Source organism: Plasmopara halstedii (assembly GCF_900000015.1).
Source record: "Plasmopara halstedii genome assembly, contig: Scaffold_1343, whole genome shotgun sequence".
NCBI classification, from domain to species: domain Eukaryota; phylum Oomycota; class Peronosporomycetes; order Peronosporales; family Peronosporaceae; genus Plasmopara; species Plasmopara halstedii.
Window position 1 is genome coordinate 555892 of NW_020188258.1, and position 20257 is coordinate 576148.

Here is a 20257-nt window from a genome sequence, read left to right on the forward strand (position 1 = left end):
ACACCCTCAGGACCCAGCAGGGACATCAGCTTATCAAGTCCGTCCTGCATACCCTGGGGCAAATTGGAAATTTTTTTCATCCTCACAGAGGATCAGTCGTAACGACTCAGGCGTTGATTGACACCGAGTGATGCCAAATGCAGTAGGGCTGCCGTAGCTCTTTGTTTAAAAGAAGCTATTCTAAGGTCACCGACCTTACGCTCTTCACAAGAACCAGTACCAGAATAGCGGATCGCAATCCACTACCTCCAAGAGTCCTTACAACCTTAACTAAGGTGAAGACGCTCTTCCGCTCAAATTTAAAACTGTTTTAATTGTTTTAGTTGCGGCAGAGCCGCCAATAATTGAAACCTTGGGTTTTCCTGATTAATTTAGTAATACCTAATTAATATAGTAAAACCTAATTAAATGCATTACTATTAGCAGTCCTGCCATGTAGTGGCTTGTTGTTACGGTGTAGCCACACTATTGTGTGATTACACTAACTTATGTAATCCATGCCTATGTACAGTCACACCATTTTGTGTGACCCGCCCTTTCATACAAGGTACGTGTAACCCCGTTACTGCGTAGCTGTGATGGCGATGACTTTGGATATGCTTCAGACAGAGAAACAGCGCATCATGCAAGTTGTATTAGCTAAAAGACCGCAACATATAATCTACATTTACGCGTGTCTTTCTGTAGAAGAGGCAAAACAGCCATAGAAAGATTGAAGGCAACATACGTCGCAGGTTATCAAGACGCCTACTTTGGCGTACCCTGCATTCTGAATACATTTTCTATCGTTATGGGAGGCGAAAAATAGTACAGCCTGTGATGCCTTCTTGTCGGAGTGATGGTAGCTATATTTTCGGAGACAGCCACCGTATCATTTTCGTAGAGCTTATTTAAGCAGTTGAAATTCGCAACGCAAGTTTTCGTGTTCATTCAACTATCTCCAGATTGTGTCGACAACTTTTAAACCGCGTGAGCCGGCTGGTAGCGAAAGATTAACGAGCATGCCAGATGTGATAGGCATCAGCCATGCTAAAGAGCGAAAGGGGGATGTTTCACCTGACGAACTATATTGTGATACTCGCTGATGTTACATTTGTGGCGAGCCAAAATATCTTCACTCTGTGTGACATTTTTATCGGCTAACTTCCCGTGCGAGGTCGCTTGATAAACCCGATGCGGAGAAATGTCGGGTCTCAGTAGGACACACTATGTCTAGTGTTGATATCATTGTGCTGCGTGAAGGTCGAGGTCAAATGGGATCAGCCGGAAAAGACAACGACTCTCTCTACGCGAGGTGTATTGTACAGCCCAGAGAATTTTGATGTCAACATCAGCGTCTCCGGCTACGTAAGTTCATGCAAAGTCCTAAAACAATGGTATGCTGTGCGCGCTTTTTGAAAACAGTAATCAGTCCGCGGAAGCATTGAAAATGCTTGATACGGATATGATATCTGCGCGTTTTGCGACATAGACATCAGAAACATGTCGATAAATACTTTAAGCTTTTGACAGCTCAGAAAAATGTTTCGTACTGAAATTGATTTGAGCTACGACCTCATCAGAGATATGGCGTGGCTTGGACGCCATACTCCATGAATCGATCGGACGTCGAAAACTTTGGTTAAACTCACTTCTGGAAATCAGGTTGAACATATCCCCACCTATACTACAGCGCAGAGGCGGTTTTGGCGCAGGCAAAAAGCTGCGATGGTTTGGGCATATGTTCGGATTGATGAAATTGACGTGAGCGAAGCTTGAAAGGTATAGGCGGTTATTTGATGCGGTGACAAAAAACAAGATGTCTTCAGAGTGGACTTCTGCTGAGCAAACGTTAGCGAGAGTAAAGCGCGGACCCTAAAGTTTATGTCTTTTAGTGTTTGTAAGCGGAGGCATTGAAGGCTTGGGATTAAAGCTGCAATCAAACTTTGTAAATTTGATGGGGCGTGTGAATGGCATTATGTTCTACGGAGTTACATGAGTCAGAGCGGCTGATTGCCGCAATATCCTGATCAACAGCCGATGGATTTGGTCGAATCTAAGTTGCAAGAAGAAGAGTCTGGGCATGAAACGATTAAGGATGGTCAGACTTGTCACACTGTGATAGTACTGTCGTGTCAGCAGTACCGCGTGGCGTGCTAACCACGCATCAGGTACACGCAAAATTCGTCCGTCTAAAACTGATAGTCATCGAAATTTTACAGTGGGATGTGCCAGCGGAAGCATCGAAGGCTGAACCGCTAAAACTGATAGTCATCGAAATTTTACAGTGGGATGTGCCAGCGGAAGCATCGAAGGCTGAATCACTTCCATCTGGGTGAAGAATCATATTTTGATACTTCGGAGCGATACAACACGTACCGGAAAGGTCATGTGCAGCTTTTTGCCCACGATCTTATCCTCGTATGGCTCTGACACAAAGCATATTTTCCGTGATCCAATCAGAGATGACTATTGACCACCTGTCGGGAAAGGAACATCGGTTAGTAGATTAAGATATTGTGCGGAGCAGTACGAATATTGTCACGAGAAAGGTTATACACTCATGAATTGAGCGGCGATGGTGGTTGTACAAGATGTAATTCTTTGTTCACCACCTCGCATAATTATCGAGCTGGAGGAGGCCTCTCTTAAAAATGCTACAAAGAATCGCCAGACGGTACATCTACAAAAATGGAAAAGTTGGTGCAGCAAATTTGGAGTAGGGGAAATTCGGCTTACTGAGTCCGCATTAACAACGTAAGCTCCACCCAGAAACGAAATTGATTGCAAGTAACTAGGTATTATAGTATTTACTCTTACTTACTTACAGTAGTTATGTATAATTTGAATACAGAGAAATAAGTTTCATTTCACAATTTTATTTGGCAAAATGCCGAGCTGCCTTATAATCCAGCAAAAACACAAAAATATACGTAGTCAATACAAACTCCAAGCTAGGAGGGGCAAGTGCAATGTTCCTGATAGGAACCACGACACCTAGAGTTCCATTCAGTGTTCTGCCGGAGTGGTTACGATACTGCATGGTCAAGTTGGAGGTTGCGGGTTCGAGTTCCCCGCGACCGAAAATTGGGTTGGGTCTGGTGATGCATGAAATGGTCTTAGGACTTAGGGTTATCTTCGACGAAAAACGTCTGAAATCTGGTTGCTTGCGGTAAATCGTTTGGGACTGTCGTGGGGAATGATTACAATACATTAGCTAGACAACGGCGGTATGCAAACTTCTTATTGAGAAAAGCCTTTTTAAAGCTTAGTGACGCCCTCGAGTGAGATGGTAGTAGTCGGTGTCGTATGGCTTGCGGATCGTAGACGCTAGAAGTCTATCGCACCAAAATGGCTGCGTGAATTGTGACGTGGAACGGGTTAGCCCGTTGTCCCACACAATCGCATTAATTAACCGGGTTAGACGAACTTGAACATTAGGAGAAAACCCCAAATGGCCAAAAGTCATCCCCCCTCCAAAAGAAGAAAGTCCAAAAAGGCTAAATCTAAAGAGAAAAAAAACATAGCCCAAGAACATTTTGCCCCGGTCGGAAAACAAAGCGGTATACTCTTTTTCTCTTTCAGTACGAAAACCCAATTCTCGACGCACGAAATGTGGTTATGGGAAACTTTGAGGGTGGCCACAGCGCAGCAATGCAGCCATTGTTAACACCAAAGTTGTCGTCACACAGTAGAAAGCCGCTAATGATCCACAGCCTTGGGACACAATGGAAGGGCTTCAGATAGGTGAGGGCTTGCCAACAGCTCTTGCAGACCACGCTGTTTAAGTCCTGAATGTCTCAGAGGTCCAAAAACAAGATTTTGATAGTATCGCTCATTGTGGAGCTCTACGACGGCCTTGACTAGAGCTTGGTCGTTCATAACATTGGCTTGGAAGTCGTGAAAGCGAATATCATTCCGATGTAGCCATAGACACCTGAAAATCACAACTCTAACAATGTGGAAAACCACTATAGCCATAGCGGACGTTGGCCGCCGTTTGAGGCTCCAGCTCAAAAAATAAAACTGAGTCTTATTCGAGTGCACTAGAAAAAGGCCTGAAAATCGGTTATCCAGTCTGCCAAGAACTGAACGACAAAGTTACTGTACCAAAAAAAATGAGGGGCTATTTCCAGGAAATCGCATCCGTGGTGGCACATCGACTGAGCACCGTATAGGTGTTGAAGCCGATGGCCAGAAGAGAGAGCGTTATGCTGGAGCCTGTATAGTAGATAGGAATAGACTAGCAGAACGTGCCTGTTCATTTTTAAATCCCTGACCCACATTGACTGAGGGAGACAGCTTGAAACTCCTAAGCCGGATAGAGGCAATGCTGGCACCGAGAACTCAGCAAGTATTGAGCGAATGCGATCATCCTTAAGCTCCGATACTTCATAAGCATTAGAAACCCAGGCGTGGCTGGTGGCGTAATAGCGCAAAACCTGGCTCGGCCCAATCGGGTATGGAGTCAAAGATTTAAGTAGACTTCCCTGTCTTGTCGAAGAAATTGGCACACGAGCGCTCGCTCACTGAACGACTCGAGCTAAATTAAGTCAGAAATCGTGACAGACTTGCTGCCGTTGCCGGGGGCGGACAAACTTGAAAAAGTTGAGCTAGGCGAAAAAATCCTTGATCCACCAGTACACGAATAAGCCTAGCGGCTGCGAAGTCCCCGCCAAAATTCTGCACCGGTAGTCGTAGGCAATATCCACATTAATTAAACTGGGAGATATTAGCTTGTCAAATTAACCTGTAGCCGAGTGAGCTTTCGCCGAATCTGAGTGTGCTCAGTGAAAACACATTTTGCCAGTAAGGCTCCAGGGCCGCCCAACGTTCTGAACGGGACGAAATTGCATAGACTGGACTTGTAGACACGGGTGCATACAGATTGTCAAAGTCTTCCCGCCATGGTGATATAGCATGATCAAATAGTCGAATGGCCGAATCGGCCTAGGAAGGGATGTTAGGTGCTAATTTGCCTACCAGTATCACTTTGCACAGCATACGCGGTTGGAGAATCCGAATCTTGTCTGGAATTCGCTAAACCCAACCCCCCCCTTGGCCCAAAAGAAGGAACCACCGGTCGCGGGGCAGTGCGTTTGATGTCTTAAATTGACACATGAAGTACGAAATAAGCCTTAAAAGCTGGTCTTGAAATCCTGTTGCCGGAATATGGCAGACGCTTGCGGTATACCTTAGAACCGGTAGAAACTTGCTGAAAAATGACTACTTGCCCACGTAAAGTTTTTAAGCGATGAAGCCAAATTGAGCGCCAGATTCAGAAGGTGGTGTAGACGGTCAGCGTCACTGAGGCTTGAGCCATAGAGAGTTTCCAGCAATTTGGCGCGGTCAGTATTTCCCACCACGATAACCCAAATGTTGTGAATACTTTGACTTAAAGATCCTTTTTCGTTGGAAGGTTTGAAGGGAGGAAATACTGTTTTGTATTTGCCTAGGCGCATATCGAAGGCCGTACAAACATCTTCTACGAGTTGTGACTTAATTCACGGAGAAGCCAACTGCAGTTGTCAGCAAAACTGATGACCGCGTGAGTTGTTGAGTCGATACGAAGTACAAAGTCATGAAAATGGACCCGAACATATTTGAGCAATGGCTCAATAAATTAGCCGAAAGCTGCCGGCAAGAGAGGATAGCCTTGGCGGACCCCGGCTCCCAGCTCAAACGGGTCGAGTGGTCGTCTGTTGAACATTGAGGAATTCAATGGGCCTAGAAAGAGGATTCGAATCCAGCGTCGAGATGAGTCACCAAATCCAAAGTGCATCAATTTCCATTGTCAAGTACGTCCCAGACGACACAATCAAAGGCTTTCGCAAAGTCAAGACCGCGCCAGCAGGGGAATCTCTTGTTGCGAACGAACGGAACAGTGCTTGAAACCGCAGGTGGGCGTGGCGCATATCGCGGCCAGGGACAAATCCATATCAATCCGAGTAAACAAACTGCCGAGTATAGATCCAAGTCCGTGGGCCAAACCTTTTAATCCCAGCTTGGCATCCGCCTTGAGTAGTAAATTTGAGTTACCGGTAAGATTTCTCTCGCCCTTTCTGTAGAGCAGCGAGACTGGGGCCGCCATTGAAGTTTAGTCATTCTCCCACGTTCAAAATTGGGCAGTATAGACCACCTCAAATATTCGACTCCAGAGAGGTAAGTTCGTCGTGTAATACTCTACGGGTAAGCCATTTGACCTCGGAGTTTTCCCAGTAGCGGTGTGAAGTAATGCCAAGTGAAACTCAAACGCCGTAAAGGGGCTTTTTAGGTAAGCCTGATCCTTTTGCCCGAGACTTGCCGTAGTGTCCTGAAGAATTCGGGCAAGATTGATGCGGTCCCATTTGGGTCGCCCATGACCAAACTTTTGAAGGCGAAATGTACATTCCAAGTTGACTTCAAGTCTTTGGCCGAATTCACAGGAATGTATGTCTTGCGGAGTACTTGGGGGCGGCCGGAAGAAATATTAAAAGAAGCGCTCGGTATTCTCAAAGTAGAGGTAAATTTGTGCTTCGAGGCGTAGTATTTTGTTCATCCAACCTTTCTTTAGACTGGGCCCTAGCAGTGGCAAGTCGGTTGGGTCATCAGCAAACGGATTCTGTGCTTGCAAGTGCTTAAGCTCATTCACCTTACGATGAAGATTTTCCAATACCTGTTTTCGCTCATTTTTTCTCGAAAGACAACTTTCAGGGAAATATGGAGTCGGTCCGCTTGTGTTCGTCCAAAAGGTATATCGGATTATAGGTTTGCCAGCTGACGCAATGAATGCTGCAGATACTCTTTGGCTACGGGTAGCTGAAACCCCCATGACGGACATTTCCGGGGAGCCCGATTTGGTGGCTTAAACTCGGAGTATCCGAGCCTGAAAGATTATTCGGCATGGTCATCTGTGCCCGCTGAGCTGCAAAAGTCGTGGCGAATGTCTTGAAAGACGGACTGAAAATGTCTGAAGCTTACTTAAACGAAGTCAATGCGAGAGCTACTGTTAGGACTTGTAAACTCTTGATGATCCGGGTGCTGAAGCCGCCAAGCATCGACCAAGTTTAAAGCAGTCATCCACTCAAGGAGTTCATTAGGACCTTGAAATCGATTGCGGTCACTGTGTTGAGCTTGATCTAGCTGACTGGAAAAACAGTGTAAAAGTCGCTCAAAACGATGTGCTGGTAATCTCTCAAATAATGGGGTAAAGTAGTAATGAAGTCGGGCCTTTTACTTGGCTGGGCCGGGGCGTAGACAGCGTGGGTATAAGTGACAGTTGCGTCGAGACTGCTTTGAACAAGTAGATACTGAGATTGGTCATCTAAAGAGCTCACAGCTCGACACGTGATGTCTCAAAGATCTCGTATTGGGCAAGATGGCATTAATAGTACGACACCAGCCTGCCCTGTATATGTTGTTATGTGATCAAAAGCTGAAGTTTAGCCGCGAAGCCGTACTCGAATGGTGTTTAGCCCTTTTTAGACTTTTGATACCCGTAAACCTTACCTCTTGAATTCCAGCTAAGTGAAATAGTTAAAGAAAAACTTAAGGTGCGTTGTGTGACGTTATTTAGACCATTCGCGTTAAGGGAGTAACTCAGTAGGGCCCACTGCACATCAGAGATGAGTGGGGACTGGAGTGGCCACTTTAGTTGCCTGGTCTCGTTAAATTATAAATGTCTCGCAAAGGGCAGTGGAAAGAGGCCCAGCCGAAATGCGCACCATTAAGGGCGACGTGGTGATGGCAGCCAAAGTCTAATCATCTCAACGTAGCCGCATCGGGTGTGGTAGTGCCGATGCTGCTCTCCCAAGGACAGCACTTAATTCAAGTGATTCCAGATAGATACTATGTGCAATAGTTTGCAGAGCTAGATCAGCCTCGTAACTTAATCCAGTATTGGGACTGTTTCGGACACACTTGCCCTGATACAGTCTAAAAGTCATAGTCAGACTGGTTGAGGTAGAGAGTGCAGACTCGATCAAACATTTTATCGTCGTCGGTTGACGGATAGGTATGAGTGCTTAGCTCCCGAAGTACGCCGTGCCCAAACCCTTGGTGCGGAGGTGGTGAAGTTTTTCCTCTTAACTTAAATCAAGCAACACCCGGTAAAGACTAGGTCGAGCTTAAACCGTCGACAACAAAATGTCTGGATCACTAATTTGAGTAAAGCTCTTAAATAACTTTGCAAAGCTCCTTAAGAGAAAGTTGCTCAACATTGCTTCGGTAGACGGTTCCATTTAGAACAGCCTCACTTACTTCAGTAAGTGCCACAAATGGAGGCACAGATTGCGGCGGGTCAATCGACTTGTCCAACAGTATGACATTTTGTCTGGCGGATTGACCTTCACTCAACCACTCATAAGAATTGGTTGAGAAAATTGGAGGGCATTCCTTCTGCGAAGGAGGAAGTCGTCGTAGATCTACCGCTGGATTCGCGGTCGCACGAAAAATTATTAGCTTTGCATCGTAATCCGAGCTGGCAAAAAATCGGTAGCCTAAATGGAGCCGACAGGAAATTTGGGTATTTACCATGAGGCCAAACCGATTCGGGTCGGGCCTAAATTGCGGCTTCAATACCGTCCATCATGGTATGTCGATCGGTGTCTGGGTCAGAATGGTCCCCACTATGTGGCTCACTGTCCGACCCACAGTTGTCGGCCATGGCAGAACGGTCACTAGTATCGCTTTGGTTGTCGAAAGCCGGCGGGATAATGGCTGTGTCGTCCGCGTTTAAGCCTGATGGGGCTGGCTTGGAGTGTCGGGTCGGCTTACTCTTGTCACGTAATTCCTTGAGAAAGAGTGAGATGACGCCATCAAAGGCTCGATTTTGGTGATGAACCACCGAGTAGCCTTGCCCAGTAAAGTAGTTCTGGCAAAGCGGGGTAGCTTTTCCAGCATAAACGAAGTCGGGGTGCTTTTTAATTAAAGTAAACTCGACGGCTGCGAGAGCGAAGCCCTCCTACAACGTGAGCCGGTGTGATGTACACTGGTAATGTGCCTTTTTGGGCAAACCAGTCGTTGACAAATCCATCGGAAACTTCATCGGAAAGTCGTTGAAGATCTACAAAGTATATTTTGAGTACGTCTGGACTTTGAATTTGCGCCAACAAATGGTCACTAATCCTCCTCCCAATTTGGTATACATCTCCCGGTCGATACAAACAAAGCTGATGCCAGCGTGGCGAATATCTTTGAAGTCGCGCAAGTGCTCTAGACTTTTCGACCACGAAGGTGATTGGGTCGATGAGCCGAGAGAGGTCAGAATTTCCATATCAGAAAACGTGGTTGTTAGCTCACGGGCTGGGTCCACATCGGGAAACACAACTCGGTCTAAACTTATTGTGGAACGCCTGCGAGAGTGGCACACCGCTTGTCATGGGCGTCGCGTGCAGGATCCAGTGGGGCAGCCCCAGCCTCTTCAAAAGACAGCGTCCGTAAGACAAGATAGTTCGGCTCACGGCTCAGTATTCTGCCAGGTTTGGCGCCACTTTTTGTATCGTCGAGGTCCAGACATGATTCTCAACGAAACGAGATAAGGGTCGGAAAATTAGAATTTACCCAAAAATTGAAGTAGAAGAGCTGCAGTAAGCAGCCTCAAATCTTAGTAAGAAACGGTGATGAAGCGGGTGCTGTGTCTCTGGTGTTGAATAACACCTGAGCAAACACCGGTCAAAAGGTACCTCAGTACCCGGACCAAATGTACGTGCAGCCTACACTGTATGTGTAACGGGGTTACACGAACCCTAATATCAGGGGGGGTCATACGAGATGTGCATGGTGCGACCACACCCAAACAAGAATACGTTCCGGGGCTAGATAGCCAGTAGTTATGCATGTATTGAGAATTTACCATATATCTTTAGTATATTTAGGTATATATAAACTTTTAAATAGTAAATAAAAATCAGTTTGGAATTTAAACCGAAGAGTCGATTAGAAAGCAATAATTACTCTTGGTGTAAGCGGATTGCGATCCGCTAACTCATACTTGGTTCTTGTAAAGAACGAAAGGTCGGTGACCTAAAGTACGCTTCCTCAAGCTTTTTGCTACGGCATCCCCGCTGCACTTGGTTGCACTTGTAGTCAATCTACACCTGAGTCGTTTAGACTGATTCTCTGTGAGGATGGAGGATTTTTTCTCTTTGCACAAGGTCATGCAGGACGGACTTAACAAGTTGATGTTCTTGCTTGGCCCTGAGGGCGTGCAACATCTTGTAGCACAAGGCCCCGAGGCAATCAGTGCGCGTCCAGAGTCGTTTTTAAATTACGAAAACACGCTGCTAGAGCACCTAAAGCAGAAGATGTCTGTATCATTTGCGTCTATGACGCCACCGTCGGTGACGGATGACTGCCCCCGAGTTAAGCCACTCATGGTGAGCGTTAAGGTCTTTGAGGGAAAGATGGAGAGAATCTCCTGATCTGGGTGAGAGAGGTCGAGATGGCCATCGCATCCGCCATTCTCCAGACCGAGCAACAGCGCGTGGCGCTAGCTATCTCAAAGCTTGGTGGTTGAGCACGAGAATGAGCACTGACGTGCGGCCCTTCGGTCGGAGCTGCGTTTCCATCCTGGGTGGAGCTGAAATTGCAGCTCTCCCGAGTTTTCTCGCTGCCAATTTCGGCGTATCGCGTGCGATCGCGTTTTCTTGCCACCCGACAGGGCAACCGGGAACTGGTGGACTTTATCCAAGAGATGCGCACTCTCATTGCCGGGATGGCAACAGATCCCATTCCGAAGGCGCTCACCGTGACCTGTTTATGGAAGGCATCCGCACTGGCGTGGACAGAATGAAAGTTTTGTGTGCATCCGTCCTCATTAGAAGAGGCGGTGAATGTGGCATCGAATGCCGTATTCAATTTCAAGTCGGCACGACTTGGTTGGAATGCACACTCCAAAACCTCGTCGAGCGGGCCTATGCTCATGGATCTCAGCTATGCTGAGGAAGAGGGAGCAGAGCTCCGAGCTGCCGAACATCACGCAAACACACGACGGTGTTTGGTCTGTGGACACACTAGTCACCTTCGGAACGGTTGCTCCCTGCGCAAGGAGCGTCAAGGTTCTTCGAACCTTCGCCCAAACGCCTACCAGTCTGATTCGTCGCGGGGACACCACTCAGTAGGCGCGGGGCAACCTACTGGGGAAGAACTGAGTTATGTTGAGCCTCAGGGAGGCATAGCCCAGCCCCGAAGAGCTCCGTGCTTTAAACACGGAACGTGTGTGCAAGCCGGGCTTGCTGGTCGTGGAGGTGACCTTAAAGGGCTTCGAGAAGCCATGGAAAATCCTCATAGATTCTGGGGCGTCGGGCAATTATGCTCGACGCTCCTCGATGGAGGGAAGTCTGCTGTATGCTGACGCGCTGAAAGCGCGATTTGGTGACATCGTCACTGTTCGCCAAGCGACGGGGACGCATGTCACGGCCCCGTAGGTCCCTGTAGACCTCGTAGTCAAGTTCCTTGACTTTGATAGCGTGGAACGCTATCTAGTCTTCGACTTGGATGCAAGGTATGACCTCATCCTAAGAATGGCATGTTTGGAACACCATGAGCCATGAATTGATTGGAGGTCAAAGACCTTCGGCGCTACGCGCACGTCTCTTGATGGAGATTTGGCGAGTCATGAACCCACCTCTGCTAGGAGACAAACGCACTATTGGCGAGTCATGAACCCACCTCTGCTAGGAGACAAACGCACTATTGGCGAGAGCACTGGACTGGGACGGTCAACGTGCTAGACATTGGAATTCCGAGTTGGTAGACACCAACGGTGCATTGGACAGGAGTCCCGAGCGTGGCTCGCGGGATGATCGTGGAGTGGCACGTAAACCACTGAGCGATGCTCACGTTTTGAAGCTGTCGCTGCATGTCATGCGTGACATGGTCGGCGAAAGGCCGAGGCATCCAGGGCGAGGCCCCCGTGATTCACGTGAAGTGGCACGTAAACCACTGAGTACTGCTCGAGTATTGAAGCAGTCGCTGCATGTCATGCGTGACATGGTCGGCCAAGGGCCGAGGCATTGAGAGCGAGGCCCACGTGATGCACTTGAAGTGGCACGTAAACCACTGAGCGATGCTCACAATTGTAGCAGTCGCTGCATGTCATGCGTGACATTTTCGGCCAAGGGCCGAGGCATCGAGGGCGAGGTCCTTGTGATGCGCGTAGTGTGGCACGAAAACCACTGATCACTGCTCTCGTTGCGAAGCAGCCGCTGCATGCCATTGATGGCGTGGTCGGACAGAGTCCGATGCATCTTGGGCATGGCCCTTCAGGTGCGCGTGGAGTGGCACGTTATCCACTGGACGAAGACAGTGGGGTTAGCAGTTCTTCGCCGGATGTTGTAGATAACATCGGAGCTCAAAAGGAGCGGAAAGTGAGGGTGACACCGGACGACGCGGAGTGTGTGTTCAACCTGGTCTCATTGAGAAATAGAATCTCAATACAGAAGCGACGGCGACGCCGTATGGTGGCTGCAAGCCGCCGGGCGTCGACCCTGATCTAGGGTGTGGCTACCGTAGACGACGGAACACAGTTATACACTCTTGTCAACGGTATGACAAGGGAGGAAGATGGCGACGGCCGCCTCGAGGCTATGCCTGCAGAAAATGCTCTTCTTGAGTTGGGCTAGATGTTCCTTGAAGTGTTCGGTAGTGCCTTAAAGGCAGGCGATTTGGCCAAAGCGATCATTATACGACCGGAGGAGGAGATAAACTCGTCGTCGCTTCTGGATGAAGCTGTCTTGGAGGACTCAAGAGAGTGCTGAGCGCACGGAGTGGATCGTCGATCCTACGGACGAAAACTGCTGTCTTTGTACACCGTTTCATCAGATTGGTGCGTCTCGCTGTTGTCTTGGACACCATTTTTGCTAAGAAACCAACCAAGCTACTACTAGATAAATTATTATTATACCTTCCAGGCTTGTCGATAGATTTTTTTAGATCGAAAGCTATAGTTGCAAAGCAAGTATGGCGAACGTAGCTAAAGGTGCTGTGGACCAGGCTGGACTGGTTCACCGCTTACCATCAGCAAAAAGATGGCCTGATGAACGCGACAATCATGTGGTGGACAGTATTTCCTGACATATTTTCACAGAGAAAGCGAGGTGCTGGAGCGAGTTGCATTATCAATTTGATTGCGCTGAAATGCGCAGAGTACGCCAGTGCGGTCTTTACTCTGTCCTCCAAATAGAATTTGCCCCCAATTTTTTTGGTACAGCCGCATAGTAGGTTTGGTCTTAGTTGATTGAGGGCTGTCAAAGCAATTTGACGTGCTGGAGTCAGCCCAGTTACACTTTGTAGCAACACAGTGATCATAGTCTGCTGGGACCGAGCATCATTGGCCAAGTGCCCAACGCTAACACGAAACGCCAGAATGTGTAACGACGACAGGCTGAAGTCAGAGGCAGGCAAAATAAACGTGAATCAGAAGTGGAGGAAGGTTTCACTGAGCGCTGCAAGCCTTCCTTACCATGCACTGTCAGCGGTCTACACAAGACAATGCTAAGTCTCGGTCGTAGCGAAAAAGCATGAAGTGATAATGATGATAATCAAAAGAGAATACAAACACGTCCCGGTCCCGTGCTCTAAGTGGGCTTGCTGAAGCCATATCGTGGTCCCGTCTGCACGAGCCGTTCAGATGTGAAACGCTCTAAATGCGAGGTGGCAGCGTCACTACCACCTTTAGTTGCTACTCAGCCCGAATACTAGAAAAGCTAAGAACACAAAGAGCGCCTCACGTAAGGAAGCTCAATGGTGTTTTGCGTAAAATACATTCAACAAACTGATTCATATCACTTCTGTTGCACGCCAAGAATCGTAAAAAAATCTCAACGTGAGGTCATACCGAACAAAGCGTACGATGACTGACTGTTAGAAAGTGTTTCTTTGTTTGCGCCGTCTGACGATCAAAAATTGGCCCACTTCCAAGTGAGTCAATTAGCGGACCGACGGATACACCGGGGATGTCATTAGTGCTGTATTGTAAAAGGCTCGGAAACTTTATAAGGGTTGATTTTCATCACGACAATCTGTCCTGGCCCCGTTACGATATGATCTGGTCTTTGTCTCCCTCAGAATAGAGGCAGAGGTATTTGGCGCAGTGCGCTTTTCATTTATAGATGAAGTTTAATTTTGTTGCAAATCTGATACTTGCCGACAGCTGTCTCATGGAGATGAGCGAGGCTATTCGCAGTAAAAATTGGCTGCAACAGCTTTCTACCACAATGTACTTTGCAAAGATTTCGTTGAACTTTTGCTTTATTAAAATTAAGATGTAAAGCTTTGAGATAAGAAATGGGTTTTCTTCACCCCAGTGTGCGAAACAGAGAAAGATGCTTTTCGGTACTCTCACCGGCAGTTAGTACCCAAGGCAAAAAGCTAACGGAGATTTAAACTCATCCGACTGATGCTGCTCAATGCGCGGACAGTAGTATATTTGAAACGATGTCTGCTGGGTTAAAAGATGCTCGCAAAGCGTCTTCCTTTCGCTCAATACGCGGTGCTTAGCCTTTTAAAGCAACGCCTCCGCTTTGCGAGCGTGAATTTAATCCATAAATTGCTAAACTCATTGCGACCCATGCTCATGTAAATGGTCAGCTCCGGCTCTTTGATCCAGGTCCAACCCATTGATATGTCCTCTTGAATGCTCCGTCGGGGTTCGAATAGATCAAATATCGATTAAAGCTTAGTCGAGATGTATTACACCTGAAAGTCATACTCCATAATATATAGGCCTTTGTTATGCAAAAGGTGGCTCTTTTCGGCTACTTCAAGCTGACGAGACTCAAACTTGAATGCGTTCGACCCCGACGGCAATTGCTCGTATATAGCGCATTACATGAGAGTTTCGAAGCATCACAGACGACATAAAATGGTAGATATATATATATCAGAATTGAGACATGCATAAAGTTTCTAAGGCCTCAATGGCCACCTATTTTGCAGCATCCTAGAGCCACTTGACATACTTTCAAGGAGATTGGCTAGAGACTGCGTTCTGTCGGCAATGTTTGCGCAATAATGTGTGAAAGTGTGGACAGGCCATGTCAATACATTCAGGCGTTAGGGGCAGAGGCACTGGCGAATAATTTTCCGGGATCTTTCATCAGACCATGCTTCATAGTGGATTATCCGAGGAATATAATCTGCCGACGCCCAAGACAGATAATATATCCACGTCCATACTCACGGTGAGGCCTTACTAATGAAAAAGAATCATCGTCACACTTGAGCAACCTTAAGTACAACAAGAGCACTGAACAAGTCTTGACAACACTGCTGCTCTTCAGTGCGACTTTGTGCTTGGAAGTAGCCGAAAGCGTCGTAGACAAAATGCAAAAGATCGACTCTTGTTGTTAGCCATTCTTGCACAGAAAGTTGGAGCCGAGTGGAGTGATTCACTTTTTTCCAACCAAGCCGTTTTAAAATCGATCTAAGACAAACTTCTTGTGCTTTCTTTGAGGAAGAGTTATCATGTGGCGTTGTATTTGGTTTCTCGGACCGGAAACCTTTCACGACGCACTCCTCGATCCAGAGGCAACAGACATAGTAGGCCTCTTGTTACCACCTCGTGGTCATTCATCAAAATTACTAAGTAGTTTTTCTTAAAAAATTGTTTCAATTTTTGCGTTTATTGTTCTGTGTGTTCAATGACAATACCATTCATGACAGATACCTAGTTCATATTCTTCTTTGAAGTCATCACTGCCATTTCGGTAGTTTGATCATCTTGCAAATCCTTCAAAGGTCCCCTGGAACTATTCTTCACGAATAACGAGAGTATTTACCGAAATTACGTGGAGAGACTTCCGATCCCTGTGATAACTCTGGTCACTCCATTCACGAGTGGAAAACATTTTCATAAAGCCACGGAGCAACAATGCTTCGCTGCGTCACACAGTGATGCTACCCCTAGATTGTTACATGAGATTAAGCGTCATTGAGAACTTCGCTGCCTAGCCTTTCTATTTGCAAAAATCTAGTCATTCATTTCCACCAGCCCTGGCACAGGATTCTGCGGCACACAGATGCGCTTACGCGTTACCGGCTCTGGTACAGGTGACCGATACAGTCAAAAATTGTAACGTTTATCGACTCTGGTATCGGCACACAATTTCTCTGCCTATCCACCAGCTCTGCAAGAACACACAAGCTTACAGCAGATATCGACTGTCCCATCCTGTGTTAAATGTAAGGACCACAATTTACTACCGCTCATTTTCATCACAACCGAGATACACGCTGGATCGCAAAATACTTTGTTATCTGTGTCGTCTCCAGAAAGCGGTACACTAAATTATCAATATTTTTATCAAAAAGCAAGGAAGCTCGTTTCCTGCACTGACGTAGTTAATTCATTCTCGTGCCGAATGCGCTTCTGTTTTCAGCCGAGGATAGTTCATGACTCAGCCAAGCTCCACTAGGTGAGACTGGTGGCATCAAACATTCGATCCATTGCTCTTGATGCTCAAGCTACATCATACTAAGATGAGACCGTATATCTCGAATCTAGGTCTGGAGTTGAAATACGTAGTATTTTATAAAATCTTAGAGACAGGAAAAAAGGTTGGCATTATAATTATCATCTCTGTGTAACGGGGTTACAAGTACCCAGAGTGTCACAAGATTACACGCACCCTGGTATGAAAGGGTGGGTCACACAAGATGGTGTGACCATACAAAGATGTGGATTACACAATTCTCGGTGTAATCACACGATGGTGTGGCTACACCGTAACTAGAAGCCACCACGTGGCGGGATGCCAGTAGTTATGCATACTAATTAGGCTTTACTAGTATAGTTTCAATTCTGAACAAAGAGTATGTTTGCCTTGGTTGAGGTTTTGGGTACCCTTGGATCCGCAACACTCGTACTGGTTCAGGTAAAGAACGTAAGGTCGGTGAACTTAGCTTAGCTTTCTTTAAGCAAGGAGCAATGGCAGCCCGCTGCACTTGGTAGCTCTCGTAGACATTCTACGCCTGAGTCGTTACGATACGCTTTGAGGATGGAGCAGTTCTCCTATTTGCCCCAGAGCATGCAGGACGGGCTTAATCAGCTAATGTCCCTGGTTGGCCCTGATGGCGTGCGACACCTTGCTTCACAAGTACCCGAAGCGATAAAGGCTTTTTTGAAGTATGAACACGATCTGCTCGAGCACCTACAGCAGAAGATGTCGGCGTCGACTGCGTCCATGATGCTACCATCGACGACGCATGACTCCTCCCGAACCAAGCCACCTATGGTGAGCGGTAAGACCTTCGGGGGTAAGGATGGCAAAAATCTCCTACTATGGATTAGAGAGGCCGAGATAGCTTTGGCATCTGCCATGCTTTAGAACGAAGAAATAGCGCGTGGTGTCAGCTATCGCCAAGCTCGGGGGCCAAGTGCAAGAATGGGCAATAATATGCGGTTTTTGGTTGAAGCGGCGTTCACCTCCTGAATGGTGCGGAAGAGTCAGCTTTTGCGAGTGTCCTCGCGACTAACCAGGTGTAACGCGTGCGATCGCGTTTCATTGCCGCCCGAAAGGCCAGAATGGAATTGGCGGACTTTGTACAAGAGTTTTGAACTCACATTTACGGGATGGCAGCCGATTCTCTCCTCGAGGCGGTCACAGTGACCGTCTCTTTGGAGGGACTCCGCACTGGCGTGGCCAGAAAATATATTTTTCGTATGCGTCCGTCTTTTTTTGAAGAAACAGTTAGCGCGGCATCAAATGCCGAACTCAACTCTAATTCGGCACGACTTGTTAGAATGCACACCCTCAGAGCTCTTCGAGCGGGCCTGAGCCAATGATCTCAGCTATGCATAGAAAGAGGGGGGAGAGCTCCGACCTCCCGAGCAGCACTTGATCACCAGACGGTGTTCTGTCTGTGAGGACATGACTCTGGTCGTCCCCTGCGCAAGGCGCGTAAAGGTTCATCGAACCGACGTCCCGCTTCAAATGATTCTAGTTTGTCTCGGGATAACGGCAAAAACTGGGTTCTGTTGAGCTTAAAGCGGTGGAGGGCAGCAGGCCCCAGCTTCGTGCCCTTCAAAACGAAACGTGTATGCAAGCCAAGCTTGCTGGTCATAAAAGCGACTTTGAAGGGATTTGAGAAGCCATGGGAGATCCTCATCTATTCCGGGGCGTCGAACAATTATGCTTGACGCTCCACGATCGAAGCAAGTCAGCTGTATGCTGATGCGCTGAAAGCGCGGTTGAGTGACATCGTCACTGTTCGCTTAGCAACGGGGACATCTGTCACGGTGCCAGATGTCCCTGTTGACCGCGGTCTCAACTTTATTGACTTTGATAGCGTGGAACGCTACTGAGACTTAGACATGGATTCAAGATGTAACCTTATCCTTGGTATGGCATTGTTGGAACACCATGAGCCATGAATCGATAGGAGGTCGAAGACTCAAAGCGCTACGCGCGCGTCCTCTGTTGGCGGTTTGATTAACCTCTGCTAGGAAGCAAAAGCGCTATCGGCGCGCTAAATGGACCGAGACGGACAAAGTGCTGGATATTGGAGTAACCTAGTTGTCAAACACCGAAGGTGTATCGGACAAAAGTCCCGAGCATGGCTAGCGGGCTGAACGTGAAGTGACACGTCTTCCACTGAGCACAGCAAAAGTATAAAGGCAGTTGCTGCATCCCAATGTGGTATTGTCGGCCAAGGGCCGAGACATCACGGCGAGGCCCTTGTGATGTGCGTGGATTGGCACGAAAAACACTAAGCACTGCTCACATTACGAAGCAGTTGCTGCATGCCATTGATGGCATGGTCGGACGAGGTCCGAGGCTTCAAGGGCGAGGCCTCAGTGATGCATGCGCATGGATTGGTATGTTATCCACTGGACAAAAACTGTGGAAATTGCGGCTCTTCGGCGGAGGTTGCTAAGAACATCAAGGCTCCGGTGAAGCACGGAGAAGGGTCACTGGGCGACGCTGAGCGCGTGGAATTTCATGACGTCATCTCCAAAGACCCGCTATTGGTCTTCCCTCAGGACCGAGGTGTGCGTCACGAGATCGACCTGGTTCCGAGAATCAATACTGCGTAACAGGCCTATGGTCCCTGCCCACGGAGAAGTGTGATGTCATTGACGTCTTTTTCCGTGCGAAGCACGAGGCAGGAATGGTGCGTGAGATCAGGTCATCCCATTCGTCACCTACGATTTGTGTCCAGAAGCCGAACGGCAAGTGGTGTATATTTCGCGATTACAATAAGCTAAACGCTGCCACCATTTCGGCACAGACACCGATAGGAAGGATGTTCTTCAGAACAATATAGTTGGATAGACAAAGTACAGTGCCCTCGAATTAGCCGATGAGTAATTCAAATTGCTCATGGGAGCGAGTGTAATTCGCTGACAGCGGTGAGTACTCCAGGCGGGATGCTCGGGACCGGCTGGTGATGCCAAAAATGCTGTCAAATGCACTAGCAACATATAATCGTCTTGTGACGCAGTTGTTCAGGCCCCATCGGGCGTATGCACAGACAGACTTCAACGACATCTTCGTCCACAGTTGTGCGGGGCACCGGAGGACAGATGTGGAAAACCACATCGTTCATTTGAGAGCGGTGCTCGAGTGCATGCGCACGAATAAGCTGCATGCTAATGCTGATAAGTGCATCTTCGGCGCGGAAAAATCCCTCTTTTTAGGGCGCTTCATTAAAAGATGTGGCCTTCGAGCAGATCCCGCTAAGGTCAAGGCCATTGTTGAGAGGCATGCTCCAAAGAACCAAAAGGGCTTGCACAAGTATAGCGCAAATTATTCGGAAATGGCACGGCCATTGTCTAATCTCTTTAAAAAGAATAAGAAATGGTGTTGGAACACTGAGCATCGGGAGGCTTTTGACAGGGTTAAGACAGCCTCCTTTATGCACTAAATCTGGCGCTGCCAGACCATAATCAACCTTTTAGTGTCGTCTGTGACGCTTCGGACTTTGCCACCGCCGGACTATGAGCTTGCTCATATCACGACGGTGATGCCGTCAGTAACGGATGTGATCCGCGCCGCAAACGCAGGTGATAGTATGTGTGTAACGCTGATACAGGCTTTTGGGGGCAATGAGATTGTAGATTCGAGAAAAAATTGTCGGCGCATTTGCGTGCACGGTGACACCGATATTCGCTGGATAATGGGTTGCTGTACCAAAGCACCGATTCGACTGATACGTCACGATTCGTGTTTTTTTCACGATGAGGATCTGAGACGCCGTATCTTCTATGAGAGCCACGACACCCCACTCAGTCACATCTCGGTCGTGAGAAGACGTACAGCTCTGTGAGTTGCCACTACTGATGGCCCAAGCTGTACAA

At 47.7% G+C, this 20257-nt stretch overlaps 4 protein-coding genes across 4 annotated transcripts; 2 read left to right on the plus strand and 2 right to left on the minus strand.

The window, feature by feature from the left end:
- Positions 1-2147: 2147 nt before the first annotated feature.
- On the plus strand, positions 2148-2855 carry PHALS_15475 (uncharacterized protein). Its single transcript, XM_036407628.1, has one exon. The coding sequence runs from the start codon at positions 2558-2560 to the stop codon at positions 2738-2740; it is 183 nt and encodes a 60-aa protein (XP_036263314.1). The 5' UTR covers positions 2148-2557; the 3' UTR covers positions 2741-2855.
- Positions 2856-3681: 826 nt separating this feature from the next.
- PHALS_01132 (uncharacterized protein) lies at positions 3682-5441 on the minus strand (the record flags this gene model as incomplete). Its single annotated transcript, XM_024730938.1, has 7 exons — positions 3682-4057; positions 4138-4200; positions 4264-4469; positions 4579-4662; positions 4780-4929; positions 4986-5085; positions 5182-5441. 7 exons carry the CDS (start codon positions 5439-5441, stop codon positions 3682-3684), a joined length of 1239 nt encoding a protein of 412 aa, XP_024581165.1.
- Positions 5442-6448: 1007 nt separating this feature from the next.
- Positions 6449-6790, minus strand: PHALS_01133 (uncharacterized protein; the record flags this gene model as incomplete). The annotated part of the gene is made up of 1 exon (XM_024730939.1): positions 6449-6790. One exon carries the CDS (start codon positions 6788-6790, stop codon positions 6449-6451), a length of 342 nt encoding a protein of 113 aa, XP_024581166.1.
- A 2341-nt stretch (positions 6791-9131) lies between these two features.
- On the plus strand, positions 9132-9497 carry PHALS_01134 (uncharacterized protein; the record flags this gene model as incomplete). Its single annotated transcript, XM_024730940.1, has 1 exon — positions 9132-9497. One exon carries the CDS (start codon positions 9132-9134, stop codon positions 9495-9497), a length of 366 nt encoding a protein of 121 aa, XP_024581167.1.
- Positions 9498-20257: the final 10760 nt, after the last annotated feature.

Excerpts from the sequence above, each read along its gene's own strand:
- PHALS_15475 (XM_036407628.1), top strand. The coding sequence starts at position 2,558 with ATGGTGGTTGTACAAGATGTAATTCTTTGTTCACCACCTCGCATAATT.